This window comes from Alnus glutinosa, chromosome 7 (genome assembly GCF_958979055.1).
Source record: "Alnus glutinosa chromosome 7, dhAlnGlut1.1, whole genome shotgun sequence".
Lineage (NCBI taxonomy): Eukaryota > Viridiplantae > Streptophyta > Magnoliopsida > Fagales > Betulaceae > Alnus > Alnus glutinosa.
The window spans coordinates 29,883,968-29,911,664 of NC_084892.1; the positions used below are offsets into that span (position 1 = coordinate 29,883,968).

General features: G+C 37.0%; 4 protein-coding genes across 9 annotated transcripts; 3 read left to right on the forward strand and 1 right to left on the reverse strand.

Annotated features, from left to right (window-relative positions):
* The first annotated feature begins 4,409 nt into the window (after positions 1 to 4,409).
* LOC133872229 (RING-H2 finger protein ATL74-like) lies at positions 4,410 to 5,779 on the forward strand. The gene is made up of 2 exons (XM_062309677.1): positions 4,410 to 4,585; positions 4,696 to 5,779. Exon 2 carries the CDS (start codon positions 5,010 to 5,012, stop codon positions 5,583 to 5,585), a length of 576 nt encoding a protein of 191 aa, XP_062165661.1. The 5' UTR covers positions 4,410 to 4,585; positions 4,696 to 5,009; the 3' UTR covers positions 5,586 to 5,779.
* Positions 5,780 to 9,769: 3,990 nt separating this feature from the next.
* On the forward strand, positions 9,770 to 11,376 carry LOC133872228 (uncharacterized). The gene is made up of 3 exons (XM_062309676.1): positions 9,770 to 10,218; positions 10,404 to 10,683; positions 10,771 to 11,376. Exons 1-3 carry the CDS (start codon positions 9,877 to 9,879, stop codon positions 10,818 to 10,820), a joined length of 672 nt encoding a protein of 223 aa, XP_062165660.1. The 5' UTR covers positions 9,770 to 9,876; the 3' UTR covers positions 10,821 to 11,376.
* A 2,785-nt stretch (positions 11,377 to 14,161) lies between these two features.
* LOC133873054 (probable serine/threonine-protein kinase PBL18) lies at positions 14,162 to 18,744 on the forward strand. Of its 2 annotated transcripts, none has more exons than XM_062310768.1 (5): positions 14,162 to 14,371; positions 15,429 to 16,103; positions 16,832 to 17,086; positions 17,450 to 17,569; positions 17,773 to 18,744. In XM_062310768.1, exons 1-5 carry the CDS (start codon positions 14,354 to 14,356, stop codon positions 18,403 to 18,405), a joined length of 1,701 nt encoding a protein of 566 aa, XP_062166752.1. In that variant the 5' UTR covers positions 14,162 to 14,353; the 3' UTR covers positions 18,406 to 18,744. The 2 variants fall into 2 exon arrangements, with proteins under 2 accessions (XP_062166752.1, XP_062166753.1); XM_062310769.1 differs by having other exon boundaries at positions 15,470 to 16,103.
* A 1,490-nt stretch (positions 18,745 to 20,234) lies between these two features.
* On the reverse strand, positions 20,235 to 27,574 carry LOC133872736 (B3 domain-containing transcription repressor VAL2-like). Of its 5 annotated transcripts, none has more exons than XM_062310328.1 (12): positions 26,935 to 27,574; positions 26,518 to 26,599; positions 26,302 to 26,403; positions 24,901 to 25,541; positions 24,665 to 24,761; positions 24,392 to 24,566; positions 23,659 to 23,735; positions 23,157 to 23,474; positions 22,617 to 22,666; positions 22,215 to 22,328; positions 22,064 to 22,131; positions 20,235 to 21,292 (listed from the first exon to the last, which is right to left on the reverse strand). In XM_062310328.1, the coding sequence occupies exons 1-12, from the start codon at positions 27,045 to 27,047 to the stop codon at positions 20,523 to 20,525; spliced, it is 2,607 nt and encodes an 868-aa protein (XP_062166312.1). In that variant the 5' UTR covers positions 27,048 to 27,574; the 3' UTR covers positions 20,235 to 20,522. The 5 variants fall into 5 exon arrangements, with proteins under 5 accessions (XP_062166312.1, XP_062166311.1, XP_062166309.1 ...); XM_062310327.1 differs by having other exon boundaries at positions 22,215 to 22,340; XM_062310325.1 differs by having other exon boundaries at positions 22,215 to 22,340; positions 23,157 to 23,582.
* Between the last annotated feature and the right edge of the window lie 123 nt (positions 27,575 to 27,697).

The following is a 27,697-nucleotide window of genomic DNA, read 5'->3' on the forward strand; positions in this document are numbered from 1 at the left end:
CCAATACCCAAAAATATGTCCAAATTTAAAAGCAGTTACAGTTAGCTGTTGCCTCTAACTGCTAACCGTAACCACATTTTCATCCCTAGTACGGCCGACAGATTTTTCTATGAACCGCAAGATATGAATTTAATATAAAATTAGCGTATTAGAGTTGAGTTGTGTGTCTCATTCAATTAAATAGACTGAGTTATAATTTATATGTATAATCTTATATACATGCTTCAACACGACCTGAACTTGACACGCGGCATAATAATTAATAATTTTTGACACGGCCCACAAATCCGATACGAAATTAGCCGATTAAATTTGAGGGACCTTATCCGTTTAACTAAATGAGTCATGTTATGATTTACATATATAACCATGTTATTATGGATGTAATTGAGTCGAGTCGAGCCGAGTCGAATTTTAAGATTTTAAGACTGGTTCGTTTATGAGTCGAGCTTGAATTTGAGCCGAGTTATAAAACGTGTGTTCAAGTTCGGCTCATTTAAAACTCAGGCAAGCTCGAGATCAAGCTCGAACTCGTTGAGAATAACATTCGATCCGAACCGAGCAAAGTCGGGTTACTCAACAAGCCCGGCTCTACTAGAGGTCAAGGCAGGCTATTAAATTTTTCAATATGTGATCAAAGCGGAGTTGAAGCCTGAGTTTATAAACAACCTCCATCCTAACTATTAATAACTTAATATGTTAGTTTAACCTACTAAATATTATTATCAAAATATCATAATTAATATGTAATAAAATATTTACTTAGCTAGTATACTATATGCTTATTTTGTGTGTGTGTGTGTGTGTATTATCAAATTATCAAAAAATGACCTATAGACTATAGTTAACTACTATATATATATATATATAGAAAAACATATCGAGTAACATATATTTAATTACATTTACTTAGTATATGTTAATAAATTAGATAATATGTTAGTTTATGAACTAACTAGTTAGTATGTTAACTAATACACACACATATAAATATTAAGTAACATATATAACATATTTTACTTAATTACTAATATACATACTTAAATTTATATAACTCATTTTTAGTAATATATAAGATATATGAACGAGCTATCGAGTCGGACTAATGAGCTGGGTGAGTGATCCTATCGAGCTTTAAAAGAGTTGAGCACGCGAGCCCCTATCGAGTTTTGTTGAGCGAGTCAAGTATATATCACTTACTAATCGAGCGGGTTTCTACAATAATGAACGAGTTTCTATAGTATTGAACTCGAGTTTGAATCGTACTAAACCGAGTTGGTTGTCGAACGAACTAGTTTATTTACATCCATACATGTTATGATTAAACTAAATTGATCTTTATCCATAAAAAAGGTTTAAATAAGTTGCTGAGAAAGGTTTAAATGAGTCATGTTAAATCTCGGTGTCCTGTGTGATGGAGAGTGCGTTTAGCATTGCGATTTCGTAGGTAACGTACTATTCTTTTGAAAATGCATAATTTTAAAAGCCAAATTGTAATTTTAAAGACCAAACTGTGATTTGCTTAACGCTTAATTGCATTTTAAAAAAATCACGTTTTATAATCGAATATTTTAAAATCGTCATTTTTAAATCGCAGCTATTGAAATCATAAACCTAAACGGACCATGAATTATTTTTATTATGCTCTTTTTTTGTTTATTTGGAGATCCTAAAATTATTGTCACAACAATTAGTATTAGAGTTATGGTTAACTTCCGATTAAAACAAGTGTCTTGCCCTTTGACGCATTTTTTGATGCCAGATCTTTGCTTCTCCACTGGCTTCTAAGAGACACACGCTCCTCAGATGGTTCCACCGTCGACTTCTGGTCTTGCCGTTGTTTGCATTGGTTGTGTGGGTTATCGGTGACAGCGTGTGGCTGTCACGCACCTAGGAGGTTTCCTTCTTGCGCCGCGCGTGACGGTCACACTCCGCCTTTTTTCGCCGTGCAAAGGTGGCGACGGGAGATAGGGAGGCCAATCTGCTGCTAGGTAGCTCCGGGGGAGGTGCATGCCTTACACGTGCCGGTCTCCAGCGATGACACTGCCCCTACTACCGGCTTGGGTGATTTTTCTGTTAGATGTGTTTGTGTATTCCTTTATTTCTATGTACAGTCTGCCTATGTATGGCTCACATTTTATTGTAATGGGGGCTTAAATGTAATTCTAGTGAGATTTGTGATTCTACCTCGGCAACTGTTTTTAAGCCAGATCTTTATGGCTTAGAGTTTTGGGGGTCTGTCCCTTAATTCTCAAGTTGTATGCCTTCGGGTTTTCCAGTATCAATGATAACACATGCTATTTGTTAAAAAAGAAAAAAAAAAAAAAGAAGAAGTAGAAGAAGAAGGTGTTAATGGCCCTTAGAGCAAAGTTTGATTTTGTGACCCGCAATTGGTACAACTCTTAGATGTATAATACTCTTAGTCTCTTAGATTTGTAAAAGACTCACACACGAGGAAGAACTGGGTCAATATGGAAGATACCCACACATGACGGGAAAATTTGTTTTGTGTTATGTCTTACATTAAAATATATATATATATATATATATATATATATATATATATATATATATATATATATATATATATATATATATATATATATATATATTTAATATACCTAAATAAATCAAAACCCATTAACTTAACTAGAATGATGTCCAAATATCAACCGCGCGGACCAAATATCAAGCATCATGTCGTGTATAATTGCTGCCCCATATGTTGTGTATATTTCTAAATTCTAACTGACAGACCGCAACTTGGTCACCGAATTAGAGCCAATTCCTTGCCTACCATTACCAATATTTTAGCTCAAGGGAGCCAGAGCCATGTTGTGTGATACTAATTGTCTGTTGAATTGTATGTATGTGTTAATTTTATATCATTATTTACTTTGGGCCGTACCTCGGCCAACAGTGATGCATAGAATTCGACCATAATATCTAATTCAGTTCACCAGAGACTACCTAAAAAGAAAAAATCGGATCACCTAAGCACCTTGGTTTAGTGATTTGGTTGAGGCTGCTGAGGCAATTCACATAATTTTATAAGACAAAAACTCAAAAGCACCACCAACAGTTTGTTTTGTCGGACGCAACTGTGTATATGACGACATTGACGAGGTTAGAGGAGCAGTTCAAAATGCACTTCCATGGCTTTATTGGAACACGTACGTAGCATCGTTTGAGGGTCCACTGCTAGTGACAACTCACAAGCTAAACACCAAATCCCGGCATGATTAGAGTTATCAGCGTGTCGCCGATTGTCACGGAGCAATCCCTGCCATTAGTCTTCTTCACATGACATGATATTAGACTATTAGTACACATAGGGGGGCCTAAGCTTAGAACAGTTTCCATCAACAAAATATATGGTGCCACTCCTCTTTTATTGCCTGCCAAATATTTCTTAAAGACTTGTTAATGAGATCGGGAATGGCTGCAATTAGGCACTCACCTGAATAGGTTTTGGGTTGTTCGGATAGGCTGACCTTATAATTAGGACTCTCTTTCATTAGGGGCTCTGACGGGCAGCAACAAATTGCAGCCAATCTCGACGGTTAGGACATGTAATTTTTGACATTATTCACGAATTTGATACCGACCCAACATGAAATTAGTGGTTTAAAGTTGATAAATTTGACCCGTTTAATTAAATAGATTATATGGTTAACCTATATAATCTTATACCCATACTTCGACACTATTCGAATCCAACACGCGATATTTAGAGTTACAATTTTTTGGACGACCTACAAATCTAACACGAAATTAGAGGGTAATGGTTAAAGGAATTCATTTAATTAAGTGAGTTAAGTTATAATTGAACTATATAGTTTTATACGCATGTTTTAACACAACTCAAATTTGACACCACGAATATGAATTATGACCTTTACCAAGAGCCTATCTGTCCATGACACGTGGTCCTCGGCAGATAATGCCGTTTTTGTCTATGAACACAACAAGGGGGTGATATGGGTAATTCGAGTGGCCTTGATGGAATGAGAGGACCACCCATGCCTTCTATACCAACAAAAAGGGTAAATAGGGAGATATTTTTGTGGGCGACGATGATATATGTTCTCTTTTCTTAAGAATCTTAACTACGATATATATCTATCTAGTCTGATGTCAAAAGTAAAATATGACCAAATCAGATAGTTGCAGCAAAGCTTCCACTATGCTTCAATCTGCATCTAAACACACCCCCATCATAGGTAAAAAAACCATCCAGGTATTCCTTGAGCCTTGGCTATGTTACAACTGTACGACCAAAGGGATTTTGGTTGGATTCGGTAACAAGTATTAGCAATATTATAAATTGAACTTTTTTTTATTTTTATTTTTAACCTAAACGAGGGAGGCGAAGATACTGCAGTTAGATCCTACTTTATTTATTTATTTATTTATTTTTTATTTTTAATATTGCTCTGATATTTATCTCCTGAGCCTTGACCACTCCAACAAGTGTAGTCGTGTATATATAAGCCTTCCACTCACATCATGCGCCACAAGAGGAGAGTTCTGATCGATCTGGGTCACCGGCGACGATGAATTTCAGAGCAGAAGTAAGGTTCAGGTAAGGTTGAAACTTGAAAGTAATTTCTGTTCCAATCTCAATCATCTTTTTCGCATGACAATAGTGTAAAGAGGACCATTTCTGATTAAGAAGTTGGAATAATGGTGCAGTGAGACGGTCCCCCAATTCGGATAACAGTCGTCCACACAGACAATTTACCAAGCCCTTTTCCTTATCTCACTGAGAAAGAAGATGCTCCCTTCTATGTCCCTTTCTAGCTGGAATCTCGACAACATTACTGTAACCAAAGAACCACCACCGGTCCACCGCCTTTTTGTTTTAGCCTAAAAAGAAAATCCGATTACGAGTCCAAGAAAACAAAAATAGAAACCCCTTCATTTTGTCCTCCTTTTAGTCTCTCCTCTACAAAACCCTTTGGCAAAAAAAAAAAAAAAAAAAACCTATTTTTTTTGCAGTAGTGGATATGCATCGCCGCCTGCTCGAGACAGATCAGGTGAATTTGCCGCCGGACAATGGGAACAGGACGCGTGACAGTTCGTACATCAGCGAGACCAACTTTGACACCAACATGGTGATCATATTGGCAGCCTTGCTGTGCGCGCTGATATGCGCACTTGGGCTGAACTCGATCGTGCGCTGCGCCTTGCGTTGTAGTCGAAGGTTTGCGTTGGAGACCGCCGAGCAAACGGCCGCACGGCTAGCTGCCACGGGCCTCAAGAAGCGCGATTTGCGTCAGATTCCCGTGGCCGTTTATGGGTCAGGCGTGAACATTAAGGCCACCGAGTGCCCAATTTGTCTCGGGGAATTCGAAGACGGTGAGAAGGTTCGGGTGCTGCCAAAATGCAATCACGGGTTCCATGTGAGGTGCATAGACACATGGCTTCTGTCACATTCATCGTGCCCAAACTGTCGGCACTCGCTGCTTGACCACCCAACAAGCAGTTCATGTGCAAATCAACAAGTTCCCCAAGAACAGTCATCAGGAAATGGGTCCGGCACGCAAGGCAGCGTTGTCATTGTGGTTAACCAGGAAAGTTAGGCCTGTCAATTGAGCCATATATCTGTTACTGTTAGCAGTAGTAGTCCATTGTGAATTTGTGTTGCAGCATGGTGCATATTGATGAGGTGTTTTTTGGAGGCCAAATTGCAAACACTATTAGGTTTTTTGTTTGGATTTTATTGACTCTTGAGATACTTGGTGCACGAATTATATGGGTTTATACTTGATGATGATGATGATGATGATGATAAGGTGGTGCATTAGACTAAGGTTTCTTCCTTCCTATCTTTATGCAAATATCCTCAATCTCGTGATGAAGTGGTTTCCGTACAGACCCTGCAGTGGGTCGATTGTGGGGACTTCAATTATTCTGCTTGGTTGCAGAGAAAATGGGGGACAGTGTTAAGGTATCCATCTTTTGTTTTTTCTTTGGAGTAACCATAGAAACTACTTTTTTTTATTAAATTGATCTAACATTCCTAAATCAACTTTTATAGATCAGTAATCCTAATTTAAAAAAATAAAAATAAAAATAAAAATCCGTGGGTTTAAGTGAGAAAGATTGAAATACAGCAAATTAGGACGTCACTCGGCCTAAAAGTTCAAATCAATGAATTTATGCTCAATTATTTTATATTAACCACTCATACTTAAAAAAATCTTTCAAACGTGAGATTATTTCTTTTTACACTCACACGTGCATGCTCAACGCTTCCTACCCTGTACGTGCGATTTTTCACTAGGCAAACCATGATTGGAAATTGGTGATTTGAAGTATCAAAGTTGAGGAGGTTAAGATTAACCCCATATTGTTCCTTCCAATCACTACCTTTGCATTTCAACTTCGAGGCAAGAGAATGTGTAGATCTCATATCATGGCCTTTGATCTCATTCCAAAAGCATCATTAAGCAATGGAGCTTTGGACCACCCACCATCAATTGGAGAGATAGCTATGAATTTCGCTAACAAGTTGACTTGTGGGAGGAAAAGAGTCCTTTTTGTGATCCTTCTAATGCACCAGTTGCTCGTGGGTTGGGTGAATCACCGGCCTCATATATTCACACTTTAATTACAACAGTTAAACGTCGGACTGGGATCAATAATAGTTAATTATTGTTTAAATTGCTAGTAATTTAGACAATAATTGTGAGAGAGCTCATATGAAATTTATTTGTCTGGGTAGATAGCCGAACAACCTAAAACTTATTATTATTATTTTTTTAAAAAAAATTAAGTTTTATTTATTTATATTTTTTATTGAAATGGACACGTGTTGATTTTTTATTCGGTATGACGTTGCAAACTAACTGAATCTGTTAATTTAGTAGGGTTCAATGAGTGATTCGTAATTATAGTTTACCACAAGAACCTCGATGAACTTTTTGTACCATAAAAAGTGATTTGTAATTTAGGTCAATTTTTGGGACCAATGATACAATTATCTATTTTTTTTTAATCATTATAATTGAGGTGAGGAAAGACTAATTATCCTTCCTAATTATGTGGCAGCGGTCACTTGAATTAAACTCACCTACTTGATCTGCCATTAGTGAAAGGCCCAATTTTCTGCTGGATTTTTTAAGTAAATTGAAGAAGAAAGTCGATAGTTGGAAGTCATTAAATATAATCATTAATTCCCAAAAGGATAAGGAAAAATATTCTTCCAATACTTATTCAAATTTTGCGTTTAGACTTTAATTTTTAATTTAGTCAATTTAATATCCAAGTTTACAAAGATTTAAAATCTAAGACATCTAATGGTGTTGGCAACCTTTTCAACCCCTAAAAAAGTACATCATTGCACTGAATGGATATTGCACAAGCCACAACCACCTTGGAGGTTATAAATTTTAGTCGTGGAGTGGACTTTTATAACATCACTAGCATCAAATACCCGACCATTTTTTATAATTTAGAAAAAATTTAGGGAACCAAACCACTTTTTTTTTTTTTCTATACAAAAACACCCCATAATAGATTCTCTTAATTTTTCCTGTATCATTAAAATAATATTTATTTTACTTTTAATATATTTTTTTTAATTCCAAAAAACTGTTTATCCTCTCTCTCTTCTCCGTCTTTCTCCTTTCTTCTTTCTCTTCATTTGTCTCTGCCACTCTGTATCTTCTAGCTCTTCTCTCTCTCTCTCAACCTGATCTCTCTTCTCCGCATTCTTTCTTTCTCTTTCATTTCTCTCTCATCTACGTCTTCTCCATCTCTCTCTTTCTCATCTGAGTCTTCTCTCTCTCTCTCTCTCTCTCTCTCTCTCTCATCTCTGTCTCTGAATCTCTCTCTTGTCTCCATTGATTTCTTGGTTTTGTTGCTTTCTTGTTCTTTATTTGTTGATTTCGAGTGGTATTTTGGGGGTTTTTGAGTTGTGGAGTTTGGTGGTGTTCCCGGACGAGGACGACTCGGAGATTGACGACGACAATGACGTTTCACGGCGTTCTGTGGCGACCGGAGGATTGGACTCGGAGGAGAGACTGTTCGCTTTGCTTTGTGAATGAAATCTGTGTGTTTAATTTTAATCTGTTTAGGTCTATTTTGTTCTTATAGTGATTGTTTGGTTGTTGAGAAAAGAAAATTGGATTCAAATTGTATGGTTATTGCTTGTCTTTCTTCATTTTACTAGAATGAGTGGCGGATTCATTGAAGGCATCGGGTGTTGCTGGCGTTGAGCTGCAAAAGAAATAAGAAGCAGAGAGTGGGCAACAAGAGAGGAGAGAGGAGAGAAGGATTTTTTTATTTATTAAAATAATCTATTGGTAGTGCTACCAAAGCATGGAGCCCTAAAATAGGGCAACTACTGTGGCTTGTATTTTTGGAACTTATTTTCAAATTTTTCCTATTTTAGGGAATAGAACTACTTATAGAGCATCTGCTACTAGTGTTTTTAGGCATTGAAAAATAAATGATAGACATTGGAGTCGATATGGACATCTAATTGAAGAAACTAGAGGGATATTGAATTGTTTGCATACATAAGAAGTCCATCATGTCAAGCAAAATCATAATAGTACGGCCCATGGTCTTGTGAAGAAAGCGTTATTTATTAGTGAGGAACATGGTCTTCTCGAAGAATTTCCCATTGTATTTATGACATTATTTGTGTTGAACGTTGTACTTAAGTTGGTTTTATAATAAGTTTCGCTCAATTCTTTTTTTTAAAAAAAATTCTAAGACCTTTAATCATTTTTCATCAAATAAATAATAAAATAATATAGAAATGATATACATACCATTTTCATTATAAATTAAAAACAAAAACAAAAAAAAAATATATTGTTGGCAGACATCCCCACTAAAAGAGGGGGGTGGACCGCAGGTCTGCAGCCCACTAGACTGGATTAGAAGAGGGGGTGGCTCATGGACACATCTAGTAGGCTGAGCTATCCCCACTAGTCTTGGTGCACCACCAATAAAGGAGGGAGCGGCTGAAGACCGTCCCAATTCAAAAAATTTAGCCGTAATTTCATTTAATTCTCATTCATTTTCATCACATTTGTAATTACTCTTAAATTTTAAAAAATTTCAATTTAGTGTATCAATCTTTCAATTTTATTGAATTTCATAATTCCATTAGAATTTTTCATTAAATCTTAACGGAAATGTGTCAAAGCTCCGAAAATATCAATCCTTTTGTTTAGGAAAAAAATGAAATAAAAAATAAAAAATTGCAAGGATTTAGGTGCTGGTAATGATTTAATTGAATTTGCAAAAATAACTATGCTTCAATCTTTGTACTTTTTATTTTTATTTTTTTTTAAAAAAAATGGATATTTTGAAAATTTTAGTAAGATTTAACGAAAAATCATAACAAAATGATAAAATTGAAATATGGATATATTAAATTAAAATGTTTTAAAGTTTAGAGAAGTAATTGAAAAGGCGGCGACAATTCGGGGAGATAAGTGAAGTCTTTCAATTTACAGTATTTTCATATATTTTTGTTATTTGTTTTTTTAAAAAAATGAGAGAAAATATGTAAAAGTCCTAGATTTAAAATCTTGGTGAACTTTGATATAAAATTTGTCAAATTGAATAATTACTCAAGAGAAATGATTAAAACACTCACACTACACAACAATAACACAACACCAAGGTACAATAGAGTGGGTCCATGTGAGTATAAGGATCACTCCCATTACTCAAACCTTTTACGTCAATTAGAGACTCGAGTGTGCGAGACTACTGCCCAGTGCCCACTAAACAATTCCTTTAATTCAAAATTCAGGGCAATCTCTTTTGGCACTCAACGGCTAGTTCATCTTTGTCCCACGTACCAGTATTGACTCTATCCTCAATCTTCTGCTTTGGTTTTGGCTCACAATGCAAGCAGAAAAGGAGCAATCTTGGAAAATCTACATCCATGCCAAGGCCAAGAACTTCCATTTCAAACTCAGAGTCAAAGCAACAAATATCGTACCCACTTGGGAGTTCCATCAATGCTCCATTGTGCTAAAGCTGGGAAAATACCTCCTCAAATTGAAATCCAACTACGGAACAGCACTTATTCCCAGTCAAAAACAACCCAAAACCCTGAAATCCAAGTTCCTAGTACTTCTCAAGAAGTTCCGCATTCGACGGTCCAAGAACCGAGCCTTTGGTTTCAAGCAGAAGTCAGATCTCTCAAAGCCAGAAGAAAATAGAATGGGATGGTTTGCTTATAAGGTACAAATACAACATATGGATTTCTTTCTGCAGCTTGGAATTATTGATGTTTTACTTTTTGCAGTGGGAAAGATCCCCCTGTTTCATCTTACCCTGTTTCCCTGTATTGCCCAGAAAGAAAGAAAAAAATGTTTTACTCTTTGAAGTGATGGATGATGGTCGTAGTTTTGTGAATATTATTGCAGGAACCAATCTGTTTGGGTTCATTGGTTGTTGGGATTCTTGCATTTTTAGTTCAATCTATCAGCAACAAAGATCAGAAGGGAATTGTCATCCATGGCTCTGTTATCTCGTTATACCTTGCTTTGTTATTCAAGAAATATACGACAGGAAGAATCAGCAATTTCTTGGTACTTCTAATGGTTGCGACAGTGGCTTGTTCACTAGTTCTTGAATTGGACAATTGTTTAAGATATGATTATCTTCAGATGGCATGGGACTATCTTGTTTCCTCCGGATTTCCAGGTAAAGAAATTTTGTTTTTTCATTCTTTTGTTATATGGATATTTCCCAATATACTTATTTTTTTAAAAATAAATCGTCATTTTTCAGGAAATTTTCAAGCTTTTATCAATCTTCTGGGGTCCAGGGTGACTAATTAACCAAACCGAAGATATGGGATAGCGGACACAATATTAAAATTATTTTCACCTTCTTATTCCATCACATCTATGGGTATTGTTCAAAGGCTTCAAAATACATTTTTATCGCATAATTATTTTACAACGCAGACGTGGTAGTTTCAATCAGTCAATAGTTATGACTGTCAATTTGTCACTTTTGACTCCATGGGGGGTTATGGGTATCAGAGTACAGAATTTCTTTTGAAGGTGGAGTCTTCTTGCACGTTACGAATGGTGACATGGTAGTAGTAGTGATGGAAGACAAGAAGGTTGGGAACCTTTATTTGTTAAGAGAAAAATTTGTGCGGCGAGTAATCCTAGACGTTATATTGTCATTATTAGATGAATACAAAAAGAATATGGATATGACATCTAAAATTACTCTCCTATAGCTTTGTTTTTGGAGGAAACATGTTGAGGAGATTGTATATTATCAGGCTCGATGGAATTCAAACAAAGGTGCAGATTTGTTTTGAATTTCAACTACATTTATGGTTGCAATTAATGCACCTATTTGTGGCCTTTGGAGAAGACTTTGTGTACATCCTGTTTTCTTCTTGACATTAAGCGACTATGAGGGATTTGTAGGACAATATGCTAAAGGAAATCCAATATGAGGGATGTGGTTAATAGGGAAATCCAATATCAAACACAAAGGAATGAGATGAGAAATAGAGAAAAATTATGTTAAAGCAAAACCTAGATCTAATTTTGTTAGAGTATATGATAAGGATAGAAATTTTTATCATAAATAAAAATTGAATTGCCCTAAATTAAGAGATTTGATGAGAAAATAGAGAGAGTAAGAGCACGAAACAGAGAGACAGAATATTAAAAGAGAAATGCTATTTCTCCCTCTCATCTAACTTCTTCATGTTTTTTTTTCAAAGAGATGTTATTTCTCAAACTTCTGTTCAATTCAAATCTAACTCCAACAATTTTTTTTTTATTTAAAAAAAAAACGAAAATAATAAACCATTCGATATGTATGACCCACATGTAGGAAAACAGATCTAATAGTCGTCGTTTGAAAAAAGATTGAATGAGAGTTAGACATGAGTTAGAGAAATAACATATTTCTTCTATCATTGAATTTGTAGGATTCAATAGTAGATTTAGAAAAGACTTGGTCAAGAGTTTGAGGAATAACATGTCACATATTAAAATCCTAATTGAAATATAAAAAGAAAAATGCTATTTTGTATAAAAAGAAAAATGCTATTTTGTCTATCTCCCGTCTATTTCTATCCATATTTTTTTTAAGAGATATGTGTATTTTAAAAGGACTAGTTAAAATTTGGCTACAAAGTAGTTCATTGTAAATGCTCTAATCGAGAGTTATAAAATTTTAGCTTTCAACCTTTCGAATTAGCGTATTGGATATGAATTTAGACATAGTGTTTTGAGCATATATATAGATATATTTTTTTCTTTCTAATTAGTCTTTTGAGCATATTAGATATGCATTTTGGCTTGTATCTTTCTAGCATATTGGATATGCACTATAGCCTAAGCCATTTGATATGACATCAATAAATATCTCGAGATATAAAGGAGAAAAGACATAAAATTCAAAAAACTGGTATCTTTTGAGATATTAGGGCTTCAATTTTGAAGCATTATATTTATTGAAAAAAAAAAGAGAAAAAAAAATGATATAAATTAGCACAAAATGGATTTGTAGCATAGCTCTTTTGGTGCATGAAAAAAAAACTAATGGGGGCTTGAAGGAACCCAATTCAGGGTTTTATTGGGCCCTATCTTTAGGGTCTTAGTTTGAATATCCATGTGTATTCAAGTCTGGGCTGACCAGCCGAGAGCTTGATCTGGGCCACCTGGCCCCGCTCGCACCATAAACTCGTACTAATGACCGCAGGCAAAGCGCACTCACAGTTGAACAGTATAAAGTGCGATAGCAATGGGGCCCACGGGGACCCAGTTTTGCTGCTGATGATGGGAATTCACATCCTCCACGCTGACATGGCGCGTGAAGAACACAACAACCACTTACCATAAAGACAAAAATGTTGATGTCAGTGGGTCCCGCACAGGCTTTCAATGGCAACATCGAGACCGTCGACCTCTCCGCCACGCGCTAATCTGACGGGTTACATTCAGAGTCAAAGAGCTGTCTCGATAGGTCTCTTTGACCACACTGGAAACATGATTTAATTTTGATTTTAAATAAGTTTCCAAACTTTGACTGGGTTGTCACTTCAATCAAGGCGCTCTTCGTTGAAAATCGAGGTGCGCTCCTAATTTACCATTATAGACATCTACCTCTCTCATTTTGGCGTCATATTGATAGTCCTCAAATGTCCAAAATGTCCCTCTTTGGTCTTCCAATTGTATTTTTTTTTTTTTTTTTTTTTTTTTGAGTCGGGTCTTACAATTGTATTCAGTCTCATCCACCGACCATATATATATATATATTACAACATACTTGATTCTCCTGTTCAAATCATCCATGACTTCTAGATTAGTAATGGAAAATTATGCGTATCCTATGACCTCCTTAAAAAAAATAATGCGAATTCTTTGTTGACAATTTTCTTTTAATTTTTTAATAAAAAAATTTTAGTGTTTTATAATAAGATGATTATCTGTTTTCTATACATCCGTCTCGATTATGTGGTTCGATCTAATAGGTGGTATTTTTAAATAGGTATGTTTGATTATTCTATATTTGACTTTTAATAAGGAGAATCTTTTCCATAATGTATTATTTAGAAAATTTCATACATTTGTTTTCAAACGACACTCGAATTATAAGTTTTTTTTTGGGTGCTAAAAGACAAAGAAAGGGAAAATGTAGACATCAAATCTCATTCAAATTATTCGTAATCAAATCCAAAAATGAAATATAAAATGAATCACATATATTATATATTTTTCAAAACAAATATAAAAGAAATTAAACTTTTATTTTTCATCATTAACGTGATACTGTCAATTCATCGTTGAACGTAAACGCGTGTTGCTTGAATGAAATGGGGGTGGTCAACTTTTTGTTCTTGACAAAGAGGTATTTTGTGAACAAATAAATGGGTCACCAATAAATGTGAAATACAACTAGGTTCCGTTCATATATACCTATTTAGGCATACTAGTCAAGATGTACTCATTCAAAATCCAGCTTGTCCATGATTAGGAAAATACCCAAGGGCATTCCAAGTCATTTTGAGGACAACAGCATTTAAAAAAAAAAGGAAAATGGAAAGGGCATAAACGTCAAAAGGGGAATAAAGAAAACTATTTCTGTTGTGTATAGATGAATTATAATGGTACTTTAATGGTTAATTAAATCTGGGTTTTGGGTAGGTTTGACCACTGCTCATTGGGCTCCATTCCCCTTTTGGGACTCTCTCTCAAAAATCCTCACTTCTCAGCCTTCCCCCATCTGCTTTCTTTGACTTGTTGGGAGCTTTTTCCTTCATCAAATCAAGACCACAGATTCGAGTTCCATAATTTTTTTTTGGCATCTCTCGATCTGCTTCAGGAGGGAGTTCTTCATGTGCTGCTATTTCCAGGTTTGGCTCTGCTCCTTCGTTTTCCTCTGATCGGGGTTCTTGGAAAAGTTTCGAGCTTTTTGAATTTTCTTTTTGGTAGAGATTTTGTCGAGAATTGGTGGCCCTGATTAACTGGGGTTGTTAAGGTTGTTGCTTGGTTTGCCTGTTGGGTGTAAATGGGTAATACTAATCGTAGTGATTTCAGGGATAGAAAATTATCCTACTATTTTATTTAGTTTTATTGGCTGATTTTTATTTTTATTTTTATTTTTTATTTTTGGAGTTGTGAAATAATGGGTTTTTTTTTTTTTTTTTTTTTTTTTTACCCTTTTGGCAAGATTTGGGTTTCTAGGGATCTGGGTTGCTTTTTGGTCAAGTTGAATGTTCATGGGGTTCTTGTATTTTGACGAAAGGAGCATCAGTGAATATGATGTTTTCATTTTTGATCCTTCAGTAGCTGCAATTTAATACTGATATAGTTCATTACCAAGAAATTATTGCCGAGTTGGCGTTTTTGGATAGATTTGCGATTAGATGATGTGGGAGGGACTTGGAGGGTGGTCTTTCACTCGTTGATTAACACTTTAGTTGCAGAAAGGTTCACTGTATGGAAATGAATTATCAAATTCTAGGTGGGATATCACCCAAGCAAGCGATGAAAAGGTGGACCATGACCCACCCAAATTTTAGGTGGTGTTGTAATAAGGGTAATTGAGATTGGCACTGTCTACATGGGTTTCCTGAGATACATCTTTTGACAATAACACTTGGGTAGAAGCATGTATGATGCAACTGTTTGAAATCTTCTATAAAAGGAAGGTGGAGGACTTAACTATTATGGTATTATTAGTTGGCAACTGGGCAATTTTTTTTTCCTTTTTCGTTTTTAATGCTTTATTCATGTTGTGGTGATGTTTGGCAATCCAATCTTATGAAATCTTAGGGGTGTGTGCCTACATGAAATTATTGTCAAAAGTTGCCTTTTTCTTTGAACTTCCTTGGTATTAATGAAGTTCTAAGTCCTTGCGAAGTTTAAGACTTCATTTGATAGATATGCTCTCTTTTTTTTTCTTTGCAGAAAGATAGACAACCTTATAACATCCTTAAATATTTTTTCAGTAAGATGGGGTGTTTCACGGTTTTGAAGAGTAAGAAGAAAAAGTCTGAGCAGACGTTTTACATCAACCGTGCTAACCCTAAGGATCAAACACCTACAGTCTTGCCAGAACCGCAAATCCGAGCCCGGTCTCTACAGTCTGCACCCCCGAGTTTTAGGACAAGAGTGAAACCCATTCAGCCAGTTAACAAAGTCACCAACCATAGAACACGTGCATTATCTGCTCCATCGTCTCTTGATGCCGCGGAGCAAGATGCTCTTTCATCAGGTGAATTTGATGAACAGGAAGACTTGAGGCACCGAACTGGATCAATAAAGGAGCAACGGTCCCCGAGTCCACAACCTCTTCCTCTCCCATCGCCTCAGTCTGCTGCTGCATTGAAGACTACAGGAAGCTTTAAGTCAGGAACTGGTAGCGGGCCTCTGCACGCCTCTGGACCATTGCCACTGCCTCCTACAGCAGCACTCCGAAACTTCTCATATGAAGAAGTTGCTGCTGCTTGCTACAATTTCTCTTCAGACAGATGTGTTTCAGAAGGTCTTTCTTCCATTATATATAAAGCTTCTTTTGGGGATGATGCTTCTAGTTCAAAGAAATTCGAAGCAACTGTTACTCGCCTTCACCTATCCACTCAGGTAACTTATGCATACATCGGTTTTTAGGGTGATCGGAACTGAATCTTATTTCATGTTCTTGGTATCTCCCTCCCTGATAATCACTGGCAATTAAACATGAATAACTTTTTATAATTTGGATGACTTTCAGCCTGTCATCGTTTTGTTATTTTTGGCAGTAAAATTTGTTGTTTCACTGGCCCACAAAATTGTGTGTTTTTGCACCCCATTTTTTAATTCCCCCCAGGTGATCGTAAATATGCTGTATATGTTATTATGGCAAACATAACTAAGAACAATAGAAACATCTGAATTTTGATACAACTCTTTGGAGTTTAGGATATCTCTAAGTTGATGTTGACAAGCTTGGTATACTGAATTCAGCATTAGATGTAGTACAGATGCTGTAAGTGGAGATTCACCCATATGTGAGTCTTGCTGTTGGGTTGAAAGGCAGCTTAAATACTTTTCTTTAAGCATACACTCTTCCTTTCTCCACTATCCTTACATCCTGTGCATGTTTAAATGTAAATTCCAAACTTTATGACATGGAACCTTGTCATGTTTTAGAAGTATTGCTGATTGTATATTATACTAGTTCACCCTCTGTAAGTGTCAAGGGTGCAATGAGATACAATTTATAGCTTCACTTATGTTGGAGAACTTTATGAGTTTGATCATTTTGCATTCTAAATATTAGAAATGCTTTACCGCATTGTAATATTGTCACTGCGTTGGTGTTCCTCCAGGGGTTGAAGGAGTTTATAAGTGAGGTGAACACAATTGCATCTTTGCATCATCCAAATCTTTGTAAATTGCTTGGTTACCATGCACGTGAAGGTGGAGAACAATTGTTGATATATGAGAGGCTCTTTCATGGAAGCTTGGACCGGCTATTGTATGGGAGGTCAGACGGCCCCCCCATTGATTGGAATACAAGAATGAAAATCGCTTTATGCGCTGCACAAGGTCTGACTTTCTTGCATGAAGAAGGACCTTTCCAGGTAATCAGAACTTGTCTGCATTATAGTTTTATTTAATGAAATTGGTTGCTGCTATTTGTGCTGCCTTATGTAGACATGCTCAGAGTTATGGAGTAGCGCAATTGTTGTATTGAGAAGAGGATAATGTCTACTTGATGCTTACCCTTTCCTTTAATACGATTGAATACCAATATGAACCGTTCAATCATCTAGATGTTACGGGCTAATACGGAAACAAAGTCCATGTTTGGGACAAATTTTTTTTTTTTTTGGACAAGAAAATTGGAGATGTGCTTGAAATGATCAAGAATTACTATTCCAGTTTTTGTTCCTTAAGTGTAGTAATTCTTCTGTGTTTACTGAAAGCTCCCCTTGTATTTACAGGCAATGTACAATGAATTTTCAACTGCCAACATACAGATTGACAAAGATTTTAGTGCGAAGCTCTCAGGATATGGTTGTGTTGGCCACATTCTTGAGATGGAGATCTCTAATAATTCAGTGGTAAGTTCTTTTACATTGCTTAGTGATGATTTTCCTTTTCCCACTAAGTTGGATCTTATTTCTGCTAGCTTTGAAGTCCAACTCAGTGCGTAATAATATGTGCTCTAGTCACATGAGCTCATTTGTTCTCTACAAATCCTCTCTTTTACATGATCTGCTTGTGTCCATGGGTTGATTAGCATTCATTTTACTCATGTTTACAGGCAGTGGCAAACCTTTCAGTGGAGACAGTGGAGAAAGGACGGCTCACTCCAAAAAGCAACGTTTGGAGTTTTGGAATAATTCTTCTAGAACTACTTACCGGCCGGAAGAATCTTGACAGTCGTCATCCTAAGGAAGAGAGGAATTTGATTAAATGGAGCCGGCCTTTCCTGGCCGATGACTGTCGAATCTCACTGATCATGGATCCTCGTTTAAAAGGCCGCTTCCCAGCGAAAGCAGCCAGTACAGTTGCTGATATTGCGCAAAGATGTCTTCAGAAGGACCCCTCAGAGAGACCTACCATGAGAACTGTTGTTGAGCTTCTCAAAATCATACAAGACATGAAGTATTCCTGCCGTTTTCCTCTGCAAGAACCAGCAACCGTTGCTGGAAAAAAAATGTTAAAGTCACCGAGTCTAAATGGAATCATTACTCCAGCTCCAAGGCTAAGTTTCTCACCATCACCACCATCAAGAGCCCGACCATCTGTTTCTCCAACTAGACGACCTGCCTTGCCCTTGTCTCTTCCTCCGCGTGCTTGTTCCTCCACCCTCTCTTTGGAGGAGCTTGAACGGCAGGAAAGCCGGAAGTCATCATCGTCAACTGTGCGCAGAGCTAGTGTTGAAGGTTTTTGATTGTCCATAATGTGCATTTTCTTACAATTTTTTTTTTTTGGTGCTTTTTTTTTTTTGGTGATTCAACACAATATATAGAAAGATAAACATGTGGTTCTTCCACGTCCCATCCCTCAAGATCATCAAAGAGAGGATGTTCTTTTGTAGATAGTACAAGCCCCGTCTCGCCGGGTTCAATTAGTTTCGTTTAATCCAGAATGCCATCTATATATGGGAATTTGTATGTTCCTTTTCCTTCCCCTCCTATGTATGTGGTACAGTTATTCTTAGAGATGAGCATTACGGGAATGTGTATTTGAAATCTTACTCCATGTCAGCAGAATCTCTTTCCTAGTTCCATGACCATGTCATTGTTTATATGGTATTGCATGGCTGCCAAATTTGTATAGTGTAGCAGGCGATGCCTTTGGGAAAATTGCCCTCCATTGAATGCATGTATGGGGAGGCCTTGTCGTCCTAGTTGGGGAGAAAAAGTCATATAATTGCGGCCGCGTGTGAATTTTAGTGATTCTTTCCTGCCAAAATTGAATTCTACCGAAGGCCTGCAGTCAAATCAGGAAACTTATAATTGAAACTTGGAAAAGTAGGGTAGGACATACTGGCACTTCTTTTCGTTGATAAATGCTAGACACCTCAACCTTTTTTTTTTTTCTTTTTTTTTTTTTTTTAAGAATTTAGTTTTAACGTGATGTGTTACAATCTTATGAGATTGTGGCACATTTTTTAAAATGATAGATCTCATGAGATTGTGACACATTAAGTTTGAACTAAATTTTGAAAAAAAGTGTTTGGATGTCTAGCATTCTTCAATGAGAGCTGGTCCAAAAGTCACTTAATAATGTTACGTCAATATAATAAAATAAAAATGTATTTGTATAATATATAATATTACTCGTCAAATAATTAAATTCGTACTAAACACCCATCACCGATAGTAAGTGGGTATTCCTTGCGGACCATGAGAAGCAATGTCCAAATTAAAGGCTCCTAAATAATGATGGAAAAAGACTTCTGCACAACAATTTTGCAGAAGTCTAGAGATATGGGGTGGGTCCAACCCCATGTCTATAGAAAGGTGCACAACAGTTGAACAATTGTTGTGCACCAATCACTTTTCAATAATGATAAAGGGTTGATCTTTGTACTACAGTTATGCACAACCATAGACACATGGAGTGAGATTTATGTGGTAGAACCCATGGAGAGGGTCTCACCCCATTTATCTACGCTCGTGCACAACACCTGCACAACACCTGCACACTGATCCATGGATCCCACCCCATACCCCTGCATAACAGTTACGCATAAGTCATTTCTGTAATATTTATGAATACCTGATAAGTGCAAGCCCTCCTTGTAATGTCTCCGACCGTGTCAATCTCATCCAAATGACGGTCTTCGGTGATGATTCCAAGACAACCTTTGCCAATCATCCATTTCAACTTATATTTTTATTTATTTTATTTACGTGTATTTTGGGTCAAGTTGCAGCCAATTTGCGGTTAAAAGAATCCACAAAACAACTGTTAAAAGTGCCAACAATTGGTTGATGAGTACATCCTCTATAGTTTATATTTACATAATACATTAGAAATGATTGCTTTGGATTTAGAAAAATCTGTTGGAGGCAGTTAAGGCAGCGACCAAGAGCTGGTCCTCCGCCCCCAAAGTAGAGTAGTTGGATAAAACATGAAACATTCAAATTATGAGAGGAAGGGGGGAGGGAGAGCCTATATGCTTTCAGATACATCTCATCAAAATTTTTGTAAAAAGAATTATGTGTATATATTACAAAAATACACATGCACCCTCTCAACTAAAGAAACAGATTGCAAACAGAAGGAGGAAGAGCTATAAATTAGAGAGTATCCGATAAACAAGCAAGAAAAAATAACCAGTTCAAAAAGAAACAGGAACTCTAGAAAAATGTTATATATCACATTTTTTTTTTTTTTACTTTGTTGATGTCGCACTTCCAATCAGCCCGTCGATTTTTTTTAAATATATATATATATATATATAAACAAGGGTTGATCCTATGGCTAATTGGAAGTGCCACGTCAATAAAGTGTGATAAAAATGTAACAAAAGGGATGTGCATAGCATTACTCGAAACTTCATGATTGAGCATCAGTTTGGCTTTGATCTGGTCCACAGTACTCTTCGCCACCACCTTCTCGCTCTTGAACAGCAGATAAACAGCCATCATCATTAAATTGTCCCTCATTCTCATTGGTGGATTGTGGCGGAACATGTGATGCTGAGCTTGCTTGTTGCTCAGTGATCAAGCTTGTAAGGCCATTCTGCTTCAGATATGTCTCCAATGGAAGGCTTGCTATTTCAAGAAGACCCATCATGGTCACACGTTTTGATCCCATTTGCAGTTCTTCCTCTCGTTGAGGATGGCAGTTCAAGTCTAATTGTCCCTTGCCAGTTTCAGCCAATTTGCTTGGGCTCTTGGATTCCAACTCATTTCCTGACCTATTTTCATTCTCTGAAGGATCAATGTGCGATGATGCATGCCTGGAATTGCTGTCTACTTCTGCTTCATCCCTAGAACCCCATGTATGCTGATTTCTCTGGGCGATCTCTGCTTCCCGCTCTGATTGACGTTTTTTTTTCCGCATCATTAGGGTTTTAAAGCGGCGTTTAACTGTCATGCACACATTGCATGTGCATGTAGGCTTGTGCTTGCCCTTCCCACTAGGGGGCTGGATGCACACAATGCAGGTGCAGCCAGGACGATGCCTGGGGTGTTTCGTTGTGGTAGCAACTGATGGAGTGCCTGGCTCACCGACACCGTCGCCTAGAATTGCAGCATTAGCCAAAGCATCCAGGCCAGAAGATTCATGCCCCAGGTTTGTTACAATTCTCCTTTTCTTGAATTCTATGAAAAAGTAAGGTATAATCATATCAACAGTCTTTCAAAATTCAATGAGGTAGAATATGTACTAAAAATCACTTTGATTGACTATATAAATGTAAGAACTTTTGAGCAGCCAATCATTGTGTATTCTATATGTATGTACTGTTTTCCAAGAAGTAACAGAAACAATATTTGTAACGACTACCGTACATAGATCAGTTGATTAATAAATGAGACCGACGCAAAAGTGAGTGCATGTGCCATGCATGCAAACACCCATCTATGGTAGATTTTCATATCTTCCAAACTCCATTCCTGTCTATGGTAGATTTTTGTATCTTCTAAATTCCACGCACTATCGTGGCCATGTATCTGTATTTCCAAAGCATGGCTTAAAGTTTCCCTTAATGAAGCCCAACCAATTGAAGCTTAAAGCTTGACCTTTGTGGAATGGTACAAGCATGTTATACAAAATGTGTGAGCCAGATTCTTTCTAGGTTGTACAATCTCGGGATAAATGAGGCCAGTGAGCATTTATGCTCTTTTCTATATTCTAAAGACCACAGAAGTGATGGACCAATATAAAGACTTTCGTTTTCTTTTCTTTCTAATTTGTGGGGTGAAGAGAAACAGTGCTAGAATTCTGTGAGACTCTGAACCTTACAGGGGATGATACCCTTAGACAAATTAAAATATTAAATAGATGGAAAAACCATTTTCTTAATGGAAAATGCGGCAGTGATTATCTAATCTTTACAAATAAATTAAGGGGCACAGAATCTGGCATCATACCCTTGTTCAGTCTGAGAAGATGTTCAAGCTCCCTGGGGTTCAATTCATCCAGTGCAGAACATGAACACCTGAGGACAAAAAAGGCATAAAGATTTATTCAACTAGTTGTCATGATCAAATAAAGCCTAGAATAGAAAAAGGGCATATCTACCTGCTTTGGTCCCAAACATTGTCTGCACATGTCCACTTAGGAGGAAGAAGTATATCAACTGGCAACCTTCGCCATTTGGAGCAACTATCACACTGAGCCCATTGCTCTTGTCCCCTGAACATCAAGCTTATTAATTTAAGATTAGATGGATTTATCCAACCATAGCCCTGAGGAGGAAATACAAATACCTTCAAGCACAAGCAGTGGACACATATAATTGCATCAGGACAAGAAAAGTTGCAAGGAAAAGGAAAAAGGTGCCCTTCTAAATCCTCAGTGGAAGTGGCACCATCATAGACTGGTGTAATTGGTGCCAGAACATTTGGCATGTCAAAGTGAGATTTCTAAATTCATTATTACCTTTACTTACTAAAACATTTGAATAATCATTTAAATCCTTACCCAGTTGAACGGGCAACGAAAATACTTCTTTTTCCGAAAACTGGAGGTTCCTGTTTGACAAACGTGTAATATATTAGATGTCACTCAAGTTTCACAAACAAGGTAATAATTAGAATTTCTTGAAGTTTTAGATTGTTTGTACAGGGCTGGGGCAGATGTTGTGGATTTGTTATTTTTTATTTTTTGTCCATGTGTTGGAGGCAGATGAAATTTTTTAAATTTGTCCAACATACATTGCAATCGTTTTTGAATTTGTTTTATGCTCTATGCTCCTGCTTGCAAATAGATGTTGAAACATTATAAGTATATAAGTTTAAATATAGAAATTCACAGCATCATACACACAGAAGTACCCTTGTCTGACAACCAATATTCATGAACACACATCAAAGATCAAAGATTATAGGTGAATTTTCTTTAAATATTAACTAGGGACTAAAACTCGCATAAATTGGAAAAGGAGAATATGCCAATAGCATGAAAAAATGAAGCAAAATTAATAACAATACATTGATTAAAAACTTCATTGAAATCACTCACATCATACTCCTCAAATTCGTGGTCCTCAATCATCACAATGCTTGGCTTAAGAGTTGGAGGTGGATAGAGCAAATCCTGTGCCTCTTCCCACGTAAGTTTCAGCTCTAGAGCATCTTGACTATCAATGAGCAACCTCTTACTTTTGGACCCAATATTTCGTGCCCTTTTCCTCTCTGGTGCTAATACTGAGGGCAGCAGAAAGCCCTCCCTTGTCCTATCTTCATGCTTCTCAGACTTGTGCCAGCTAACATCACCAGCTGCTGAACTCAAGTGTTTGGACAGTGCATTTAAGTGGGGATCCGCGCTTCCCTTAACTGACTGAAGAAGGCCAGAGTAACCACTTATTATAGGTAGGTTCTCAAAAACACCCGAAAACAATGTCTCACTTGAATGAGTGCCATTTGGAATGGCAGATGGATAGGTGTCCTGTTTATTTAGTAATTTTTGTATCAATATTTATATGATTGAGGTTGCTAACTGGAAAATGAGAGTGGTTCGTTACCTGAATTGCAACAGAGCTTGAAGCTTTCCGAAAGCCCATAATAAGTTTTCCTTCAGGATCCATACGGCTAAAAGTTACTGCAGCAAAACGAAATAAAACCACATAGAAATACTAATATGCCTTCAAATCCCAAAAGATACTAAAAATTAAAAATTGAAACCTACATGGTACAGTAAAAAGGGAGCAAGGAGGCAGGCATGAATCAGTCCTTATCATGCAAGAGCAAATGATTGAAAGTATTGTCAAGCATTGGGAATGAAATTAATATTACAGGGGTTGTTCCATTGCACTCAATTCCAACTTCAGCATTAATATTGAGAAGAAGAAATAAGCTTCAGAATTCAGCTATACTTGTGATTAAGCAAACCATTACAGAAAGGTGGCAGCTGACTTGGCTGGCATAGTCTTTGGTCATGATACCAAATACCAGGAAGGATAGGGAAGGGCTATCCCATTTGTGCCAAGGGCCTAAGTGACCTCCGAAATGGACCCCACAAAACAAAAAGAAGCATACAGGAACAAGTTAAAGTACTAAAGAAATGCCTATATCATGATAAAGTTAAATTAAAGTAGTAGATATTGGAAGCATGTATTCAGGTTGCAAGAAAGAAGGGCACAAAATCAATAAACGGTAAAGAAATACATAGTTTTTGCCAGATTACTTTATAGGGTACTTCTATCCACTAAATAGTAATATAAATCCAGATCTAAATCATGCAGGTATTAAGGATACCTGTATCTCCAGCTTGTAACTGCATTGACTGTATGCAGGGCGTTACCCCCTCCAAAACATACATTCTGCTGTTATTATTAGGCCAAAATCTGAACTGAAACACCCATTCTTTTCCCTTCACATCTTGAATCCTTAGAGGAAGGCCCTCTGGTTGAGAGATAGGAGGAAAATATGCCTGCATCATGGTTGAAGGTAAAAAGTAAGCAATGATAATAACAGCAACGAGGACCATTAAAAGCTGAAAGGCTAGGACAACTTAACAAGAAAACTTACTTCTGCACATGCTTTTGGGAGAACCAATCGACCAATTCGACCTGCATCACTGGCACTCAGCATCTTTTCAAACAATGGCACAATTGTGGAATTCGAACTTGAAGATATCATGATTAAGGAGATCACTATCAGACTTGGTGAATAATTATCGATATTGTAATAGATTAAACATTCAGTGTCATGCAGAGAAAACATAATTGTATACTATCAATATATAAATGATGTAGGATGGATACTCTCCAGATATTTGCTGTAACTCTTGGTCTGTAATCCTCGGCCAATAACGAGGAAGCAACTGATTCCTTCCCCGTCCTTCAGCAGGTGGCCTTGCAACACGTATCTGAGAAACCACGCCAGCATTTGCTTCCAAACCTCCAGCAAGGGCTGACCTTGGGGGCTTTGGCAAAAGATGGCGAGACCTGGGCCCCTGTAGGAATGGAGAGGATATCTTGCTATTTTCCCTTTCATCAACAACAGCACTAGGAAGGGAATTTGAATGTCCTGGAGTACCCAGAGTCATACTCAAATTTGTCTGTGGAAGTGATTCATATATATCTTTTGTTCCCATATTTGTGTTATACATGTCTGGTTTGGTGGTGTTGGATGATCCATTGCATGCGTGACTAAAATTTGAGAATGTGCTTCCAATTTCTCCAACAGAAGGCAAAACTTCCTCCTGTTTCAATCTCCCAAAAGACCCATTTGTGTCAGCATTCTGAGATTGAAGCAAGTGCCTAAGCCCATTACGCTCTGCATTATTGCTCAATTGCGTAAGCTTCATTTTATCAACACTACTTCCATCCAGTTGATTGTCCACAGAAGTGGAAAGCAGTCCATTGACATTATCAGATCCATTAGGCTTTTCATTGCTAGAAATCTGTGTGAATATGTTTTATAAGCATATCATTAAAAGTCAAAACTACAAACATTTACTTGAAAATTCACACATTGCTCTTCAATAATCTAACATACGCAAGGAGCAACCAACTTTATGACATAAGTGTCACAGATTCATTCAGTAAAAGAAGCAGTATGTTGACTCGAAAGAATTTTTTAAAATTGCTTCATGCTATATTTAATGATCCATTTGTCATTACTATTACAGAAGGATGCATACAGATGGGCAGGCACCAATTTACACCTACGGGAATGATCATTTGGAAGATAAGACCATTTGAATCCACATTTCTTGGATAGAGTATGTCAAATCCAAACTACAAATGCTAATCTAATACATATGCAGAAATTGGGAAATGAGACCTAAAGCATTGGTATGAATTTCTATAAATTTCTTACTAAACTACGCAATTTCACGCTGATATGATGATAAGCTGTGGATTTGGCTTAGGGGCAACTACAAGAGATCTTCTGTAGTTTTTTCAACGGTCTAGATTTAATTCCTAAATTTCCATGAGAAAGAAAGGGAATTAAATTAAATTTGGACGGTTGAAAAAACACTACAAGAAATTTCCTGTATTTTTTTTTTTTTTTTTTTTTTTCTACGCTACCTAAGCCAAATCCATAAGGCATAACAACAAAGACCCAATCACTATATCAAACAATGCAATTCCAAAAGTACATGTGTCTATTGTTTCCAACAGCACCGATAAATCAACACGTATGTAAGTTAATCTTACAGGGGCAATTCCTGAATTCTTAGTACAGTTTATACAGCTTACACCACCACAATCAAGCAGCTCGAGCAGAGAACTGGAAGCGATGCACCCACAATGGAGACGCTGCGGATACCAAGAGTTGTTACTTTGCTAGTAGACCATAGCATTATATATCATATGGGGGCTTAAAAACCCAAATTTCAAGTTCTTAAAAAACTTTTTGGTTCTAAATCTTACCTTGCCACATAGAGCGCACTCTCTCCAACCAGATTCCTTTGAGTGAAACACGTCACAGAAAACCGATTGCTCATACGCAGATCTAAAAGTCCATCATTTTTATATTAAAGGAAGTCGATACTAATTTGTTCGACTATAAAAAAAAAAAAAATCAAAATTTGAAATGCACACACACATACACATATATATATATATAATATTTATATTTATTCACTCGCAATGAAATTATATAAATGCATAATGTTGTGCAATCAAATTGTCCTAAAATATAGAAATAAAGTCATAATCCACACAACACCAAAAATAGAAAGTAAACAAAAAACCGAAAATAGAGAGTACATAATAAATATCGAATCTCAAACACCTCCTAATTAAGCGGGTACGTAAAACTCTACGGGAGATAGATATGTAGATTACCCGCACTTATCACAGAGAAAAGCGAATTCGCCGGATCGCAGAGCCCACCCTTTTCCCCATTGAACCGACGTGGAGGACCCGCACAGTACATTCATGCAAGTCTTCGACGCCATTTTCCCCAAACAATATTCTGTCAATTTCACGATAATCAATCCAATCGGAGAAAAAGACCAAAACTAAAATCCCTAAATACTCGTTTTCCAAGATTTCACCAATACAGCTGGTAGATTACGGAAGGGAAACACATTAAAATAGAGCTAGCCTTTATTTGCGCGTATCTCTGTAAACGTGGCAAAACTGCTTCACTCTCGCATATGATTTGTGACAAAGAGACGGAGTGTCTTCGTTCTTCTAAGAGTTTGCTTTTTTTGATGAGTCCCCGAGCTGTGGAGCTCCGATCGTGAAATTTCAGAGAATCGATCCGGAGAGGTTTCCGGATCCGAGGTTTCAGATTTCGGCCACCAGAGAGCTGAACCGGGGAGTCGAGGTCTTGCCGGAGGAGGAGGAGGCGTGTGTGCATGCAAAGCAAAGCGCACAAAATGCATGCACGATGATGAGACTTCAAGGCACGGCCAACTCTCTCTCTCTCTCTCTCTCTCTCTCTCTCTCTCCCCCACTTCGCTTTCCCACACTTACCCCTTCAGCTTTTTCTTCTTTTTTTCCTCTATTAATAAGTCAAATTCAAATCATAATCGAAAGACCAAAAAGAACAGAAGGAAATAACCGAAACATACGGGATGATGTACTCGCTGTTGTAGGTATA